The sequence below is a fragment of the Zingiber officinale genome, chromosome 5A (genome assembly GCF_018446385.1).
Source record: "Zingiber officinale cultivar Zhangliang chromosome 5A, Zo_v1.1, whole genome shotgun sequence".
NCBI classification, from domain to species: Eukaryota; Viridiplantae; Streptophyta; class Magnoliopsida; order Zingiberales; family Zingiberaceae; genus Zingiber; species Zingiber officinale.
Window position 1 is genome coordinate 49759079 of NC_055994.1, and position 20403 is coordinate 49779481.

Below are 20403 nucleotides of genomic sequence, written 5' to 3' on the forward strand. Positions count from 1 at the left end.
TTTACCTCCTTTAAATAATACGAACACAAATTATGTAAAACATCTGAATGACTATAATAGTTTTATCAATGCATTGTCTTAAACGTATAAAGTGTGTTCTAATCAAATCTTAATGTGTTGAAGTTGCGTGGGCAACCAGCCATGGCTCGAATAAGTAATAAATTAATATTTAATCAATCACTGACAAAAAAAAGAGGAAGACATGTTCTTTCTACGGCTCTAGCGAATCAAGCTTCAAGTTGAGGCAGTGCATATCTGATCTGCCATCAGAGCATAAAGATGTAACAGCACCCGCCAAAGAATATGTTCTCTTCTTTCCAGTTGGTAAACGTGACAAGCTTGCCAACAACTCTTTTTGGATCTCCATTCATTAGATCACTCCTGCTCATCGATGTTATTCCTTTCTTCCTCGAGCCTCCAATCCCACGAACAGGATCATACCACGTGATCCTGATTTAGTTGGGCTCCCATTGGCCTTCCCTTAAATTTTACAAAGTATCAATTAAAGTGCAATCAACCTGAACATTTTTAATCCTGGTTCGTCAGAATGGATATGGAATGGTTAAAACGGAACAGATGTGGAACAGCCGAAATGGATGTTCTAGCATGAGAACATCCCACACTATTCTAAAGTTCTAGCATATAACATGGGTTACTTTGACATGTCATTCGTTGATGTTATAATGACTAGAATGGTCGGAACGAAATGGTCAGAACTGTCAGAATGGTCAGAATGTTTCTGGAAGTGACAGACAAGTGGCGGTGACAGGGAGGGAACAGGCGACGACAGCGAAGGAGCGCCGAAGACGGAAGAGAGGCGGAGAGGCGCGAACGATGATGATGATTTAGGGTTTCCTTATGGAAAGACCGGAACCAGACTCTCAAAGGAAAAAAAAACTAAAGACCGAAATAAGACTCGTGAAGGAAGAGAAAAGCTAAAGATCAGAACATTACCGTTACCGATCCGAGATATTTATAGAAATTTTTCCGCTAACGGTGTTGTTAATTGTAAAATATAAAACTAAAGAAAATTCATAGTCATACATATTTTTATATAAAAAATAATTAGAAAAATTTACTAATAAATTTTAAATCTATTTTTAATATAAAAAAGAAAAAAAAATTAATATAATATAATTTTAAGTTTCATAAAAATTATTTATTCAAGAGTCCAAACACAACTAGAATCCTATGAGCCACCACATTCAAGTTAATGCCCTTTCCTTTCCTTATAATTCCGTCCACGTATATGTTAAATTTTGATCTCTTTGAGGTGGTGGATTGTTTTACAGCTTTACCTTCTTTTTTTTTTTTTTTTTTTTGGTCGGTAAACTATTCGGTTTTGAGTCGAACCTAGCTATAAATATGGGTTCAAGAATTTTTCGGACAGATATGATGCTTGATGATCTTTATCTGTCAGCAAAGTGTGCAGATTTTACTCTTCGACTGTCTTTTAGGGCATCCACAGTGGAAGCTCGGAGCTCCCACTGCAGATGTGGCAGTAGGAAGAAGCTCTACTGAAAGGATAATTTTTGGTTTTTGTTGTTTGGCACCTTCATCTTTTTGCGTCATTTCGGCCAAAGTTTGTGCCTAGGTTTTCCGTTTCTAGTTGATGTTCGCTTAATTTCCTTTCTGAGGGAGAGGAAGTCACCAAACCACCGCATCACCATGATGCTGGTTCTGTTTCTCCTTTTTTTTACCCTTTTCTCAGTCATCGAAAATGCCGCTGTCACTTCACGGCCGGCGGTTGTGAACGTCGGTGCTATGTTCACCTTCGATTCCACCATCGGAAGAGTTGCCAAGGTCGCCATTCATGCCGCGAAGGACGACATCAACGCAGACCAAAGCGTTCTTCGTGGATCCAGGATAGAAATTTTAATGAGCGATACCAATTGCAGTGGATTTTCGGGCATGGTGGAAGGTCATCGTCCTTTCCTATGTTAAAAATAAAAATAGAAAATTTTCTTTTTTTAGTGACCTGATGATTTATTTTCCTTTGAACTCTTTCTTTGTCTTAGCTTTGCAGTTCATGGAAACTGATATTGTTGCAATCGTCGGGCCACAATGTTCCACAATTGCCCATGTGATTTCTCATGTCGCAAATGAGCTCCATGTCCCTTTGCTCTCATTTGCGGCCACTGATCCAACTCTGACTTCACTGGAATATCCCTTCTTCGTCCGGACCACCAACAGTGACATGTTTCAAATGGAAGCCATTGCCAAAATAGTAGACTATTATCAGTGGAACCAGGTGATTGCAATCTATTTTGATGATGATAATGGTAGAAATGGCATAGCTGCCTTAGGTGATGCTTTAGTATATAGGCGCCGCAAGATATCTTACAAAGCCCGACTTCCCTCCGGAGCCACAAGGAATGATGTACTAAATTTACTTGTCAAGGTTGCATTGATGGAGTCTAGGGTTATCATTCTACATGTGAATCCACAAGTTGGAATTATGATCTTTTCTGTGGCACATTATCTTGGGATGATGTCTGATGGGTATGTTTGGATTGCAACAGATTGGCTTTCTTCATTTCTAGATTCTAAAGCACCCCTTGATTCCAATACTATGAACGTGATGCAAGGGCTTCTTACACTGAGACAACATACAGCTGATTCAAAGGTGAAGAGTGCCTTTGTCTCAAGGTGGAACAACTTGACACGAAAATATAGCAATGAAGATTTTCGACTTAATGTGTATGGGTTATATGCTTATGATACTGTATGGATGCTTGCTAAAGCACTAGATGCCTTCTTTGATGATGGTGGAACTATTTCGTTTTCTAATGACTCAAAGTTGCATGATGCCCAGGGAGGAATCCTTCATCTTGAGGCAATGAGTATCTTTGTTGGAGGAGAGCTCCTGTTGGATGACGTTCATAAGACGGATTTTGTAGGTGTAACTGGAGAGCTTCGTTTTAACTCTGATGGGGATCTAATTCATCCTGCATACGATATCATCAATGTAGTTGGAAATGGGTTCAGAACTATTGGCTATTGGTCCAATTATTCTGGGTTATCAGTGGAGACTCCCGAAACATTTTATTTGAAACCACTTAATTTATCCCCAGCAAATGATCATCTTTACAGCGTAATATGGCCAGGTGAAACAACCACAAAGCCCCGAGGATGGGTCTTCCCGAATAATGGGAAAGAGCTTAGAATTGGCGTTCCTAACAGAGTCAGTTTTCGAGAATTCATCTCAAAATCACCAAGTACAGGCACTGTTAAGGGTTACTGTGTTGATGTGTTCACAGCTGCTGTTAGCTTACTTCCATATGCACTTCCTTATAAACTGATTCCATTTGGTAATGCTCAGGCTAATCCTAGTTATGCTGAACTTGTAAACAAGATTGCGATAGGTGTAAGTCCTGTAAGAAAACTTCAATAAGACCTGAAGTTTGCACGCAACTCTGCTTTCACTAACTTTCATCACTCTCCATTGGTAGGATTTTGATGCTGCAATAGGTGATATTGCCATTGTCACTAATCGGACAAAGCTTGTTGATTATACACAGCCATACATTGAGTCTGGCCTTGTTATACTTGCCCCTGTTATGAAACATAAATCAAATGCTTGGGCATTCCTGCAGCCATTCTCACTAGAGATGTGGTGTATCACAGGGGTTTTATTTCTTGTAATAGGGGCAGTCGTATGGATCCTTGAGCACAGAATTAATGATGAATTTCGTGGTCCACCTCGACAACAAATTGCCACAGTCGTATGGTATGATTTTAAATAGATAGAAATCAATGAAATAACTGATTAATAAATTATGCCTCAGAAATAAAACCCTGACAAGCAAATCAACTTTTATTGTTTCAGTTACCAAGTTGGTAATTAAAGAAATTGTTCAATTGGATCTATTTTCTGATGGTAACTATTACTCTGAATCGATTGATTTTCACTAACCATATCAATCTTGGGGATTGTCAAACATGTACTTGTACTTCTTATTAGCCTATTGGAATTCTAATATGGTAAACAGACACTATGATAAATATTGCCATTGCCACAAAGCATAAAAGTTTGATCAGTAATAATTGCTGGTTGCCAAATATGTGTAAGGACAGAATGTCTACCTTTTCAACTTGTTCAAGGATCAAGCTTAGGATGATATCATAAATGCTGATGACTTCTTTCTCCCCAGCATTGAACTTATTTACAAGGTTTTAGCACATCTTTTTCATTGTCAGTGCTACCATTCATAATTTTTTTGCTTGGTGTCCCTGCAGGTTCAGCTTTTCAACTTTGTTTTTTGCTCACCGTGAGTATAAAACGATTTTTAGGTGTTCATTTCACATATAAGGTGATTATAAATAGCAACCTCATTGCACATTTCTCTTCTTTCATTTCAGGAGAGGGCACAGCGAGCACTTTAGGACGTGTTGTTCTGATAATATGGATGTTTGTAGTTTTGATCATCCAGTCTAGCTACACAGCAAGCTTGACATCAATTCTTACTGTGCAACAACTCTCATCTCCTATTAAAGGAATTGACAGCTTGATTGCTAGTGATGAACCTATTGGGTTTCAAGTAGGTTCATTTGCTGAAAATTATATGGTCGAGGAGCTCAACATTCCTAGATCCAGACTTAAACCCCTCGGATCACCGGAAGAATATGCTAGTGCTCTTGAGCTTGGCCCTAAGAATGGGGGTGTTGCTGCTGTTGTAGATGAACGTGCTTATGTTGACCTCTTCCTTGCAACAAATTGCAAATTTTCAATTGTTGGTTCAGAATTTACAAAAAGTGGCTGGGGTTTTGTAAGTATCTTTCACAACTTACATATGATTCTGGTTTTCATGATCCACATTCCTTTGAAATTAGAAATGTTTACTTACACTCTCTATATTTGTTTATTTCTCTTTTAGTGGTTTCTGAGACAACTTCCTAATTATGCAATCTTATTGAAGATAAAAATGATCTATATTGTTAACAAATCTTTGTCCAGTTTAAAGGGCATTTGAAATCAGAAAATGATAAAAGTATGAACATTTGAGCTTCAGTATATGGACAAAAGTTTTACATTTTGAAATGACTGAACTGTTTTAGAATTGAGGCATTTATTCATGTAAGATTTTTTCATTGAATAAGATTATCTTAATAAACTCAAAGTTTCTTCTAGGATTCATGTGAGAAGTGTTAATATTGGTGCAGGAATAAATTCAATAGTTGTTTTTAACTAGAAAATCTAAAAGAAGAAAGAACTACTGCATGAGAAACAAAAGAGTAAGATTTAGAACTCATTATATGGTTTAAGCGTGGGCAAGTCAACTCTCTTTATAGAGAACGTTGCATCCCACCAGTGCACTGAGTAGACTTCTCCATAATCAACTTTTATGAAGCACTGTCTGAGGTGTAGATGAAGATGGAATTTCTAAAGTGAGAGCCTCAAGGAAGCAGAAAATTAGGTTTTCTTTTTTGAAAAATTAGGGTCGTACTCATTGTTGCAAGTTGATAAATACAAAATTGAGAAGGTTCCCTACTTTATAAATCTCAAGAACCTGTTAAACTACGTTGTGATAGTTCATTAAACTTGTACAAACTTGAAAAAGAAAAAATCATTTCAAAAAGGGAATGGTATTCTAAATAATAAATAATTGAAAATTATTTTGCAAAAAGAAATTCTTATTGCACATGTGAGGGACTAGCTGAACTATTTGATGCTATGCCACATCACATGGGTTCCCTAACTTAGCCCAAGGCATCTTCTGGCCAAGCCAAGTCACGTCGGTATTCATGTATCATGAACAAGAGATATAAAGATGTCTCTCTGCCTCCTCATCTTACTAAACAGAAAACCATGCAAAACATTATTTCTTAGTTGAAATCCTTCTCTTATTCCATCAAGAACTACAGAGTGTGAAAAATCTAATTCTTCTCTCAAAAGCATAGCCAAATAAGTATATTTCAAATATAGTATTGAATTATTGATATTCTTTTGGACTAAAACTAGTGCATCATTGTATACTGCTTTCTATTTATCTTAGCATGCTCGTGTTGTGACTGAGTTGATTTGGTGGCTACATTCTTTTCATAGTTGATCCTGTGATGTTAACAAGTTGCCTGCCTCCAATTAGGTCTTCCCAAGGGACTCTCCTCTATCTGTTGACTTGTCGACTGCTATACTTACTTTGTCTGAGAATGGGGAGCTTCAAAGGATACATGAAAAATGGTTCACTAGAGCTGGTTGCATTTCAGATACTGATGAGATTGAGTCTGAAAGGCTTCACCTCACCAGTTTTTGGGGATTGTTTCTCATATTTGGAATCGCATGTACTCTTGCTCTCTTCATATACTTTATCATCACGCTTCGCCAATATTTTCAGCTGGGTTCCTTAGAAGAAACAGACACATCAGACCACCAAATGTTACGGTCAGGGCGCAGCCTCCAAAAGTTTCTCTCATTTGCCGATGACAAGGAAGAAGATGTTAAAAACAGATCAAGGAGAGGACAGAAGCAGAAGGAAACCAGCAATGCTACTGTTGATTTTGAAAGTTGAGACATGATAAATTCTAGCCAGTCTATTTGCATCTAAATGTTCTTACTCTATTACCAGAGAAGAGTGGATTATACATGCAGCTTTTGTCATTTAAATTTTCTAATTCCACTTGTCCTACAACCATCAAAGATTGCTTTCCAGCACAAAGTGGCAATCGGTATCTATTAGCTTTTGTATCTCAAGACTCTTAAAAGTGCTGCAGATGACAACATGCCAACACTCAATAAGTAGAGATGATTTAATTTTGAACTGCAGTTGTGTATGGATGAGAATGTGTTGCCATTGTGTTAATGTCTGTGTCGATGTTACTCTTTCTGTAGTTGTGAATATTATTCCACCTAAATATGATATGAGCATGTTCGAGTAAGATAAACTATTCTAATTAGAATCTGGAACTGCAAGAGATGAGACAATAAATTGGAGTGCATTGTTAAGGCCATATTAATGTGTTAACCATATTATATTATCAAAGAAAAGTCGAGAGCAAGCCACTAATGTAATACCCTTAAAAATTACATCTAATTTTGTGCATATCAATATATTTGTGATTGCATGTTAGTCATAAGTTGCCACTTGAATATGGGAGTAAATATATTTCGGGTTTTGTAATTTAATCGGGGCAATGGATATTTGTCGTTTACATGATAATACAACTGCTAAGATGACTTGAGGGAAGTACAAGATGGAGTCGATGAGAATGATATGGAATTTGAGCTCAGAGTACAAGGCTATAAAATGATAAGTTAGAGGTGTCTAGGTAAATATGAAATTTAGAAATTTGGAGGTGGACGGAGACCCCAAATTTTCTTTTCTCCCTTCCTCCAAGCTTCGTGAATCTTTTGATTCATCTTTTCCCATTGAGCAGAAAAATTCATCAAATTGAGGGGAGGGCAAATGTTGTTGGAGGATTTCTCTTCTTTTTCTCTCCCTTGAAGTCTTCAGCTTCAAGAGGAGAATTAGAGCTTTCCTCCCATTTAATTTTGGTCAACGAACTTGATATTGTAGGATCGAAAAATACTAAAAGAGGGGCGCCATTTTTTTGATAAAAAGTTAACAAGTATGCAGTGCAAATAAGAAAGAAATAAAAAACATGACACATTTTTTATTTGGTTTGAAGCCTTCAATGACTTCTATTACAAGACCCGTACTCATTAAATATTTTCGTTGGACAATTCACTAATCAAATATTACAATTATATGAAATTGAAATACAATTAAAAATAATTATACCGACGACTCTATGTTAGAGCTTGAGCGTAGTCGTCAGAGTAGCATTTCAATGTCGTAGAGCAGTTTTCGAAGCCACACGCGAGTATGAAAGTTAGAGCGAATGATATTTTGAAACTACTGTTCAAAGCTTCTTTTATAGGCCTTTCCATGCGCTTAGACCACCCCGGGTTCCTCCACTGAAGCCTATCTGATCTAGCTTCGTTGCTGAGTTTATCCATCTCCGAGCGCTAAGATTACTATGGTTGCACCTCGGTAAAATCTTATCTGAGTCGCTTTTATCACTTCCTAGATGCCTGAACTACCCTTGGGCGTTTGGAAGTAGACGTAGGCCTGCCAACTAATGTCTACCAACTCATATGCTTACAAAGCTGAATTTAGGTCATTTCGGGAGTCTGAATCTTATCTAATCGCCCAGACATATAGGTGCCTATATCCCTTTCAGGCACCTAGAATGTAAGGAACTAGGGCGCTAAACACGCTAAAGCGCAGTGGAAAACATCTACTTCCTCCAGAAGATCCATGCGAAGGGAAAGAAAATAACAACATATACTAAGTTTTACATCATAAGAAGGTTATACCTTTCTTGCATGCACATGATCTTCCGACAGCTCGGATCTCAGCATGATCAAGCATCCATACCTCTTTTAGTATCCACACGAATAAGTGTCTCCATTTGTCTCACAAACTCACAAAGTGGAGAAGGAAAACTACCTAAGGTTGTACTAGAAACCAAGAAGGCGAGTTTAAAATGCAAGAGAAAGAGAGGAAGAAGAAGAAAAATTCACACTCAAAATGATAGAAAAATATTTTTTGTATTTCATCCAATGAATAATGAGCATTAATTCAATTAATAAGCCTCATGAGCATTAACACTCCATTAAGGACCACCTTTGAACTCTCCATTTTGAATTCAATTTTGAAATTGAATGAATAATTAATTTCAAAATTTTTCTAATTTAAGTGAATGAATTAATCTCCATTAATTCTCTTTAGTGAATTAATTCACTTGAATCTAACTCAAGTTTAATTCAGATTTTATTGAATCTATATGGTTGGATTTACTTGAGTCTAACTCAATTAATCTCATGCAATTTCGAATTCAATGAATCTCTATTTCATTAATTCGAATTGACTCCTTGAGTCTAGTTTGAATTGAACTCAATCCAATAATAAGATCCAATTGAGTCTAACTCAATAAGTCCAATTCGGATTAGACTTAATCCAATGATTCATCATATGAACCAATCTCCAAATCTACTTGTTCTTTGTGTGTGACCCAATAGGTTCTCGAAATGTTGCCAATGCATTTGGATACATAAGCAATGAGTGGCATCTAGCAAGGCATCATTGCTATCCAAGTGACGAGAAAGTCGAGATTCGACCTAACCTGTCCATGGCTTTTATCTTGTATGACTTGGTCCCTCTATCCTTGATATTTAGATTGACCAATGAGGGATAGATCGTGTCATCGTCTTATCAACCTTTGCATTTCTTGATCTCTAAGTAGACACACTCAATCAAATAAGCTCAATATCTCATATTGACTCATTTGAGCATGACCATGCTTTCTTGTGTCCTACTAATCAAGGGGCCCACAGATATTGCTTCTGTCATATGGAAGGGATAGACTTCATTTACATCACTCACATCCCTTTGCATAATTTATTGTATACCCAGTGATCGACTTTATTGCCCACCTTGTTACAGGTGACGTTTGCCTATACCAAAGTACACAACTCCTTATGTAGGGAATCGTAGTGACTTTAGGTCTAAGGACTATTCATACTAATAGTCACATGAGAACATTTATAACACTCATATAATGATCCATGAAACATTCTCATGGTGGGTCATTCAGTACATATTATCTAATATATACCTATGTGTCAACTTGATATCTCATATCCATGACTTGTGAGATAAAGTCATCCGTTGACCTTCATGCTAGTCTCAATGCATTAATATTGTCCATATTTATTAATGTTTGACTAGGAATAGTTAAAAGTAGTGTTCTATGTATATCTATAATATTTCGATCAATTCAGCCAATTGATATGTTGTAGATAAGAACCTACTACCTAAGGACATTATTATACTTATTCAATCGGTACTGAACTTAAATAAATATAATAACAAACTTTGTCTTTTATTAATAATAAAATATGATAAAAAAATGAGCCCTTTACAATTATCTCATAATTGGTATTAGGGCTATTACGAACAATCTCCCACTAGCACTAGTGCAATCACTGAGATATCGAATACCCATTGACATAGTGTGACCATCATGCTTTCTTTGTGCCAAAACCTTGTCTAAAGGATCCACAATATTAGCATCGGTTAGTACTCTGCATATCCTCACATCTCCTCTATTGATGATCTCTCGAATGAGATGGAATCGCCGTAGTATGTGTTTGTATCTCTAATGAGAGCGAGGTTCCTTAGCCTGTGCAATAGCTCCATTATTATCACAATAGAGGTCTATTGGGTTTGTTATACTAGGAACAACACCAAGATCTATAATAAACTTCCTAATCCAAAACAACCTCCTTTGCTGTAGCTGAAGCAGCAATGTACTCGGCCTCTGTTGTAGAATTAGCGACTGTGTCCTTTTTTTAACTCTTCCAGCTCATATCACTACCATTTAAGTAAAATACATATCCTGACTGCGATCTGTAATCATCCTTGTCAGATTGGAAGCTAGCATCAATGTAACCCTTTACAATAAACTCTTCATCGCCTCCAAAAATCAAGAAATAATCTTGAGTTCTTCTTAAGTACTTAAGAATATTCTTGACTGCTGTCCAATAACTTTCACTTGGATTTGACTAGTATTTGCTTGTCATACTCAATGCATATGAGACATCTGGGTGAGTACAAGGCATGACGTACAGGATAGACCCTATAGCAGATGCATAAGGAATCTGATCCATGTGGTCCCTTTCTTCCTTAGATGAGGGGCATTGAGTCTTCGAAAGACTTACACCATGTGACATCGGCAAGAATCCCTTCTTGGAATTCTGCATGGCAAAACGTTTAAGCACCTTGTCAATGTATGTACTCTGGCTTAGGCCAAGCAATCTTTTAGATCTATCTCTACAGATCTTAAGGCCTAAAATATAGGCTGCCTCACCTAAGTCTTTCATTGAAAAATAATTCCCAAGCCAAGTCTTTACTGACTGAAGAGTAGGAATATCATTTCCAATGAGAAGTATGTCATCTACATACAATATGAGAAAGATGACTGTGCTCCCACTAACCTTCTTGTAGACATAAGATTCATCTTCATTCTTGATGAAACCAAATGTTTTGATCGCATCATTGAATCAAAGATTCAGACTTCTAGAAGCTTGCTTTAATCCATAAATGAATCTTTGCAACTTATAAACCTTTCTAGCATGCTTTGGATCTATAAAACCCTCAGGCTATGTCATGTACACATCCTTGAGTAGATTTCCATTAAAAAACGTGATTTTGACATCCATTTTCTAGATCTCATAATCATAATAAGCTGCAATAGCAAGTAAAATTCGAATGGACTTAAGCATCGCAACTAGTGAAAAAGTTTCATCATAGTCTATACCATGAATTTGCTTGAATCCTTTAGCCACCAATCTATCTTTATAGGTATGCATATGCCCATCCATGTTAGTATTCATTTTGAAGACTCACTTACACCCAATGGGTTTGATCCCTTCAGGTGGATCAACCAAAGTCCATACTTGGTTAGTGTACATGGATTCCATTTTGGATCTCATGACCTTTAGCCATTTCTCAGAATCTGGGCCCTGTACAGCTTCCTGATAGGATGTAGGCTCACCGAGACCAACAAGCACTATATCATCGTGGTCAGACAAGAGAAACAAATATCTCTCAGGTTGATGATGGTTTCTATCAGATCTGTGTAGAGCGTGTGCTACTTGAACAGGTTGTTGCTCCACAACATCTTATGGTGTAACAAAATCCTGATCCACAACATCTTTTGGTACTTGTTCAATATCCATTAAGGCTTCGATGCTAGTTTGTGTATCTTGAACTTCTTCAAGATCGACTTCACTCCCACTAATTTTTCTAGAAAGACACTAATTTTGGCAACAAACACCTTGCCTTGTGTGGGATTATAGAAGTAATATCCCTTTGTTTCCTTGGAATATCCTACAAAGTAGCATTCGTTTGATTTAGGTCCTAGTTTATTTGAGACTTGTCATCGAACATAAGCCTCACAACCTCAAATCTTCATAAAAGACATCTTGGGACTCTTCCCAGTCCATATCATATATGGTGCTTTTGTGATGACCTTAGATGGAATACGGTTAAGTGTGAAAGTGACCGTCTCTAGAGCATATCCCCAGAAGGAAGTAGGAAGATCTGTTTGACTCATCATCGATCGTATCATATCTAATAAAGTATGATTTCTCCTTTCTAATACACCATTCCATTGTGGTGTTCCAAGTGGAGTGAGTTGAGATATGATCCCATACTCAACCAGATGGCCATGAAACTCTTGGCTAAGGTATTCACCACCTTGATCTGATCGAAACATTTTAATACTCTTTCTAAGTTAGTTTTGTACTTCATTCTTGAATTCTATAAACTTTTCAAAGGATTCTGACTTATGTTTCATCATATACACATAGCCGTATCTACTGAAATTATCAGTGAAAGTAATGATAGCCTCCTTTGACTGCTATTCTTAAAAGGCCACATACATTAGTATGTATGAGTCCTAATAGATTATTAGCCCTTTCGCTGTGTCCACTAAATGGAGTCTTTGTCATCTTTCCTTGAAGACAAGATTCGCATGCTTCATATGATTTAAAATCAAATGAGTCCAAAAGTCCATCCTTATGGAGTTGGGATATACGACTCTCATTTATGTGACCCAAGCGATAATGCCAAAGATATGTTTAGTTTAAATCATTAGACTTAAACTGTTTGGTATTTATGTTATAAATTAGGTTTCCAAAGTCTAGAACATAGAGGCCATTCATAAGAGGTGCACTATAATAGAACATGTCATTGAAATAAATGGAACAACATTTTCCTTTATTACAAATAAAAATCTTTTTCTTATCCAAACAAGAAATAGAGATAATGTTCTTAGTCAAAGTAGGCACATAACAGCACTTTTCTTGTTCTAAAATAAGCCTAGTGGGCAAATATAAGAAATATGTTCCTACAGTGACAACAGCAACTTTACACCATTGCCTACTCATAGATCAACTTCACCCTTTGTCAATGTTCTACTATTTCTCATGTTAGGATGTATACTAAAAGCCTAGCTTTTTGTATAAATATTTATTTTGAAATAAGAATCACATTGGTCAAATATCTGTATTTATGTTAAATATAGTTGTCCATTTAATTTATATTATAGATAACATGGTATGTGGTGTCACACAGAAGATCATGTTATCAGTTCCTTATAAATTATAAATAGTAGCTTACGACCAAGATGGATAGGGACAAACCATTGGAACGGTCGTAGTATAATTTGGTATTAGTTTATCTTGACTATAAAATTACATTAGTACACTATGAGTGTATTGAGTAGGACTATTTGAGGTTGTTCTTTTTATACTGACTGCATAAAAGAACAGGACCTCTGTTATTATGAAAATGTGTGCTCTTAATCTCGATATAATAACAAACACATATACTTAGTATTTATTTCTTTAATTTATCAATGGATGAAATTTATTCAGTTGGATCAATAGGCCCAATAAGTTAGAAAATAATATTATTTATATGGTGTATTGTTGATTATAGAAGAAAACTGTGTCCTAGTAATCTAGGTTGATGATGTCCCCTTGAGGAGCTCATAACGATTGTCATGTAAACCTTGCAGGTGGACCTAGTCCGGCATGACAATGAAGTTGAGTGGTACTACTCTTGGAGCTAGATGTTAATTAAGTGAGAGTCAGTAACTCATTTAATTAATGGACATTCGATATCTTAAACACAGGGATATTAACACACTCATAATAAGAAGGAGCCCATAATATAATATGGGATTGGTGCGGTAGTTCAATAATAACTCTTTAGTGGTATGAGTTATTATTGATGAACTTGAGTTAGGTGTTCAGGTCGAACACAGGAAGCTCAAGCTCATCGAGAGACCAAAACCAATTCCTCCTCTCGGTCCCTGTTGTAGCCTCTATAAAGCCTTGTATCCACAAAGCCCTCTTCTTACCCAAGTAATGGGTCGGACACATCCTTGCTTGGTGCAAGGGGGCCGACCAAGCATTAGTTTGGAGCCCAAGAGGTGGCCGGGCAAGCTTGGTGCCAAAGCAAGGCGCCGACCACATAGGATTAAAAGGAGAGATTTTATTTTTTGTTAAAATCTTTCCTTTTATAGCCATCCATATGGTTTTAAAAGAGAGTTTTAAATTTTAAAATCTTTCCTTTTATAGCTATCCACAAAGGTTTGAAAGAAAGATTTTAATTTTGTTAAAATCTTTTCTTTTTTGTAGTTATCTATAATGTTGAAAAAGAGAGATTTTAATTTTGACAAAACTTTTCTTTTTGTAACCATGATTTAAAAGAGAAGTTTTAATTTTAATCTTTCCTTTTTTGTAGTCTTCTATGTTATTTAAAAGAGAGATTAATTTTAAAACTTTCCTTTTGTAGCCATCACAATAAGAAATTTAAAAGAGAGAGATTTTAATTATTATTATTTTTTTTTGCCATGACCAAGGATTATAAAAGAGAGGTAGAGGGTGTCTTAAAAAAAATACATATCTCTACAATTTCTCTCCTCTCTTTTCCTTGGTGGCTGACCTCTCTCCCTTTCCTCTTCCTAAGGCTGGTGGCACCTTGTTTCTTCTCTCCCTTTCTTCTTTCTAAGGTCGTCACCCATCTCTTCTTGGTGGCCGAAACTTGAAAGAGAAGAAGGAGCACTTGGTGGCCGGTTGCTTGAGAGGAAGAAGAAGAGAAGAAAGTTTCCTATTTTGGCATTCCTTGGTGGCCGAAATTTCTTGGAGGAGAAGAAGTGGTTCGGGTGGATTTCATCTTGGTAGATCATCGCCCACATGACGTCCAGAGGAGGAGAGGAATACAGCAGAAGATCAAGAGGTCTTTGTTTACAAAGAAAGGTATAACTAGTTCTTAATTCCGTAGCGAAACTAGTTTTTCTTTGTATGGATTCTGAAATACCAACAGAAGAGGATAGCGATTTCGTGTTTCATTTTTGTGTTTCGATTTAGAGTTTTGATATTGTGCTTTTGTTGAGGTCTCTGTAGTTAAACCTAGGGTTACTGTAAGAAGTTTAAATATCCAATTTCTTTGAAAGGCTTTGTCTAGGAAGTGGTGGATGATCCCATACCCAAGAAGGTCGAGTGCCTCGCCATGTTTAACCTAGAAGCCAATCCTTGAAATAGATATTTAATCAACTTCTGTAACATGGGATGAACTTGGATTAATAATGTTAAGTATCATTTGCAATCAAAGTTTTAACTACTGAAGAACACATGAGTTGAACTTGAAGTAAAAATGTTAAGTTCCATTTCCAATTCAAGTTTAACTCATGAGGAACACATAGGTTGTTAGGAAAGGTCTGTGCTTGTACAAATTTTTGTACAGGAGAAGCAGAACGGAATTCCAAGTAACGACCAACATCTCAGCCCCTATACATTAGTACAAATGTGATATGCACACTTGTTATCTAATACCCATGAACAAAAAATAGATAGATTGACTTCTATAACATATATACCTGAGGCAGAAGTCTCACTTCTCTTCCTTTTTCAATTCCTCTAGGTATACTTTACAATTCCTCTTTTAGTGTCCGGTCTCACTACAGTGGAAGCAGGTCCCTTCCTTAGCAACCCCGCCTTTGGGTTTCAGTGCATGAGTCTTGCCCTTGCCTTTGGCTTGGGTCTTACCCTTACCTTTAGGCTTCCACTTGCCTTTTCCCTTAGGCACCATTAAAATGGTACTAGGCTTTACCTTCTTAAGGTTGAGTTTAGTCATTCTCAACATACTCAACATCTCATGCAGTGGTTTGTCAATTTCATTCATGTTGTAGTTCATGACAAATTGAATATAGCTATCGGGCAATGACTATAGAATAAGGTCAGTGGCCAATTCTTGTCCTAGTGTGAATCCCAACCTTTGTAGATTCTCCACATACCCGATCATCTTGAGCACATAAGGCCCTACGAGACTTCTTTCTTGCATTTTACATTGAAATAGAGTCTTGGAGATCTCAAATCTCTCATGCCTTGCTTGTCCTTGATATAGTTGTCTAAGATGTTCAACCATATCATAAACATTCATGTTCTCATGTTGCTTCTGAAGCTCAGAGTTCTTTGTGGAGAGCATAAGACATGACACATCTAATGCATCATCTTGATTCTTCTTGTAAGCATCCCTATCAGCTCTAGTGGTAGTACTGGGTGGTGCTTCAGGAATGGGCTACTCTAGGACATACATTTTTCATTCTTGCTTGAGAACTATTCTCAAGTTTCTGTACCAGTCCAGGAAGTTAACTTCATTGAGCTTATCCTTATCAAGGACAGATTGTAGAGAGAGAGTGTTCAACATATTTTATGACATGGTAATCTACAACAACATAATGCAAAAATGAGTATCATATATCAATCATTTAATTAGGTCTTTAATTAAATGATTCTCCCATTGAATTGTAAAGTTTGGTAGGAGCAAGTCATGGTTGTGGGTTTACCCACACTACTATCTCTAAATCCAATCGCATGACATTCATGTGGGACAAGATGCATATTATACCTCATCTTGAGTTAGCTTTGGCTAATCACCCAAGACTCGTATAATGTAGGTAGGCATTATATACCAATTACATCAAATGCAACTCTTATATAGCTAGATGAACAATACTATTTGTTCATTTACCCATCTTATGAAATCCATATTATAGCTCATCTTGAGTTAGCTTTGGCAATCGCCCAAGATTAGTATAATTTGAATTTCATCTTATGGGATATGCCTCTAAGCTCTTAATCTAAGTGAGACAAGTTAGTCAAATCACACCCAAAGTTTAATAGTCGGACATCACAATTGTCCTGTCACACTCTAGCAAGATAAATCGTGTCACTTTGCTTTGGCATAACCTGACTACAATTAATCGAACTAGAAGTGAGTACTAAATTTTAGTAGGCATATATTAAAATGACCTACTTATGGTTAAATTAAACATGTATCGAATACAACTAAGGCACACATCACATATATGCATAAATAAAATGTGACATGGTTATGACCCCTATAAACTACGATCTTCTCAAGACAATGAGAAGAGCGATAAGTCAACCTAGGTCAAAGCAGCTTTTCCAACCGCTTCCTTGGTTGTCGTGTGTTATTGTCCTTCCTTTTTTTTCACCCGTCGTGCAGTAGACTAACTCCTTTCTAATTTGTACATTACAAAATCTAAAGAAGCTTGAGTTACATTCGGGTGTAGTATAAATTTACAACAAGAATGAAAAAGATGAAGGTATGACACGTAAGTCGTATTATCAATTACAACATCACACAATCACATTGGGGTTAAAGAGTCATAATCATGCACCATGTCATTTATATTCACAATATCCTTATGATATAAATTTACTATTGATATGGGTTATGATAAGGGGACCTCTTTGCAGGAGAAGGGAAGAAGGATAACGAAGATGAGGAAGGCTGAAAAGGGTGAGAGGAGGGGTCGGCCGAAAAGGGTTAGACCCAGTAAAGAGGAAGTTGCTACACGCATGGCAGACAAAGATAGGTCGGATGTGACAGACTGACTGAGCATGTAGGACCGATCGAGCATGTAGGATTGGCCGAAAAGATCGACCGAGTAGGTTCGATCGGTCGGATATAAAGGATCGATCCGGTGTAAAGAAAGGTTAACCATGGGTGGTCTGGAACGTAGCAGGGTCGCCCAAGTATATGAGTTTGGTAAGCAAAGATCGATCGAGCACGAATACTCGATCGAGCATACATGACCGATCCAACATAGAGAGTCGGTCGAATGTAAAAGTTCTTGGCCTTGTACACAATAGACAAAAATCGGATGAACGTAATATACCAATCAAGCATATAAGCTTGGCAGGCAAAGGCAGACCGGGTTTTATAGACTGGCCAAACACAGATGCATTTAGTCTCATATAACCCTTAACCTACAGCTGTCTGAAGGAAGGGTTATCGGATAATGGTGTCTCTATAAACTCGTCTGGATGATTCTGGTCAATGATGCAGGGTCGGACGTGCACAATAGACCAACCGATCATATGAAGTCGGTAGGCAAAGACCGGTTGAGTATAAGAGACCGATCGAAACTAAAAGCACTTAGCATTAAGCTATCCTGAAGGCCTACATATACCCTACCGATTAGTCTCGATTAATAAGGTAGGACCAGCCGAATAAACTGGTCGATCGCAGAGGCGTTTAACGGCATACGGTCGACCGAAGGAAGAGTTGAGGGGCGAGGGCGCCTTTATACGTCCGACCGATCAATCTCTGTCGGCAAGGTAATGACCACCCGAGTTCAATAGACAGGTCGAGTATGAGGAATAGATCGAACATAAAGATCTTCAACCTTACATAGTTTCTGGCATATTTATAATGAAGTCTTGGTCGAGTATAAATAACCGATCGAGTATAAAATGCTGACTGACACTAATACGAACAGAATGTATTCCGCATATATATAAAATAAGCTTATGTGACTAACCAGGTATATGTAACAGGTAAACCATAACAATATACAATCATATGATAACTTAATCAATTTGGCGGCAAATATCTTCTAGAATTCTTCGCAGGTATGCTAAACGACAAAGAAGATACATCTGGGATAAGAAAAAGATTCCTAAAACTATTATGGCAATTCTAGCTTACATCATCTCTTAACAAACTTTAACAAACCGAGGTCCACCTCATGACTGTGGAGGTTAGATGTGTTGGTTAGTCCTAGGAAAATGTACCGGTTTCATTGTACAAAAATTTTTGTATAAGTGTCGAACCTTTCCTTAAATAACCTATTGTGTTCTTTAGAAGTTAAATTAGGAATCACAGACGGAACTTAACATCATTGATTCCAAATTTAACTTATCTGTTCTTGATGGTTTAGATTTGAATCGCTGGCGGAACTTAACACTATTGATTCAAATCTACCTAAGTTATTAATTTCATTAAATATTAATTTTCAAAATTGGCTTCTAGGACTGCATAGCGAGGCACATGACCTTCTTGGATATGGGAGCAACCACCACCGCCTAGGCAAAGCCTTTTAAGGAAAGCTAATATTTAATTTCCGTAAATAACTCTAGGTTAACCAAAAAGAACAATCGAATTACAAATTCGAAAAAGAAGAAAACACAAACTCGAAAAATAAATTTGAAAAATTAGATCTAATTGTCTCTTGTATTTAGAATTCTTACAAAAAGAAATAACTAGCATGATGCGGAAAACAATTGCTAATTATACCTTCTCTTTGTAAACGAATGACCTTGAGATCTTCTGCCATATTCCTCGCCTCGCTTTGGACGTCGTGTGGGCGACGATCCTCTAAGATGAACACCACCCAAAAGAGCTTCTCCTCCTTGTAATATTCGGCCACCACCACCACAATAGAAAAGAGAGTAAAGGGAGAAGAGAGGGAGAGAGGGGCCGGCCACCAAGAGAGTCTCCAAGCCAAAGTATAAGAGTTGTGTCTCATGAAGCCCCCTCACCCCTTCTTTTATATTACTTTCCCAAGGCAAATAAGGAAAAACTTTTTACAAAAATAAAATCATCCAAGAGTTTTTCCTTTTTCCTTTTTATTTTTCCTTTTCTTTCCTCTTGATTGAATCAATCACCAATTTTAATTTTGTGATGATTTTAATTAATTTTAATATGGCCGGCCACTTGCTTGGGCACCAAGCAAGGTGGTCGGCCACCTCATCAAGGGGAAAAAGGAAATATATTTTTTTATAAAATTTTATAAGAAAACTCTTATAAAATTTTACAAGCTCTCTTTCCTAAAGTAGGAGTTAAAAAAGGAAAGTTCTAAAAATTAAAACCATGTTTTAAAATTTAAAACTTCTCTTACAAAATTTCCTTTTTTAACATGATGATAGAAAATTTTAATTTTAAAACTTTTCTCCCTTTTTTTCTTAAACCATGAGGATGGTTAAAAAAGGAAAGTTTTAAAAACTTTAAAAACTCTCTATTAAAACATGTGGCCAAATTCAAATAAGGAAAGTTTTTTAAAATTAAAATCTCTCTTTTAAAACTTATAGTTTTCTACAAAGAGAAGATTTTAAAAATTCAAAAACAACCCTCCTTGTTTGAATATTGTGGCCGGCCCCTCATGCTTGGTCACCAAGCAAAGGGCCGACCCCTATAAAGAGGATGTGGCCGACCATTGCTTGGTCACCAAGCATTGGACCGGCCCACTTCTTGGACACCAAGAAGAGCCTTACATTTGGATGGACTTGAGGCTATAATGAGGCTACGACAGGGACCTAGTGGAGAAATTTGTTTTGGCCTTCCGATGAGCTTGAGTATCTCGTGTTCGCCCTGAATACACAACTCAAGTTCATTGATAATAACTCATTCCACTAGAGAGTTATTACCGCACTACCGCACCAATCCCAAATTAAATTATGGACTCCTACTTATTATGAGTGTGTTAGTCTCACTGTGTTTAAGATTACGAATGTCCACT

General features: G+C 36.9%; 1 protein-coding gene across 3 annotated transcripts; it reads left to right on the forward strand.

Annotated features, from left to right (window-relative positions):
- Window positions 1-1341: 1341 nt before the first annotated feature.
- LOC121980476 (glutamate receptor 3.1-like) lies at window positions 1342-6876 on the forward strand. Of its 3 annotated transcripts, none has more exons than XM_042532540.1 (6): window positions 1342-1921; window positions 2019-3376; window positions 3453-3730; window positions 4240-4271; window positions 4363-4769; window positions 6087-6876. In XM_042532540.1, the coding sequence occupies exons 1-6, from the start codon at window positions 1669-1671 to the stop codon at window positions 6507-6509; spliced, it is 2751 nt and encodes a 916-aa protein (XP_042388474.1). In that variant the 5' UTR covers window positions 1342-1668; the 3' UTR covers window positions 6510-6876. The 3 variants fall into 3 exon arrangements, with proteins under 3 accessions (XP_042388474.1, XP_042388475.1, XP_042388476.1); XM_042532541.1 differs by having other exon boundaries at window positions 1344-1921; window positions 2019-3367; XM_042532542.1 differs by having other exon boundaries at window positions 1783-1921; window positions 2027-3376.
- Window positions 6877-20403: the final 13527 nt, after the last annotated feature.

Bases quoted from the DNA above. Each gene is read 5' to 3' on its own strand.
- LOC121980476 (XM_042532540.1), top strand. From the start codon at position 1,669: ATGATGCTGGTTCTGTTTCTCCTTTTTTTTACCCTTTTCTCAGTCATC. The intron at 1,922-2,018 runs GTCATCGTCCTT...TCTTTGTCTTAG, and splicing joins ATTTTCGGGCATGGTGGAAG to CTTTGCAGTTCATGGAAACT. The intron at 4,272-4,362 runs GTGAGTATAAAA...CTTTCATTTCAG, and splicing joins AACTTTGTTTTTTGCTCACC to GAGAGGGCACAGCGAGCACT.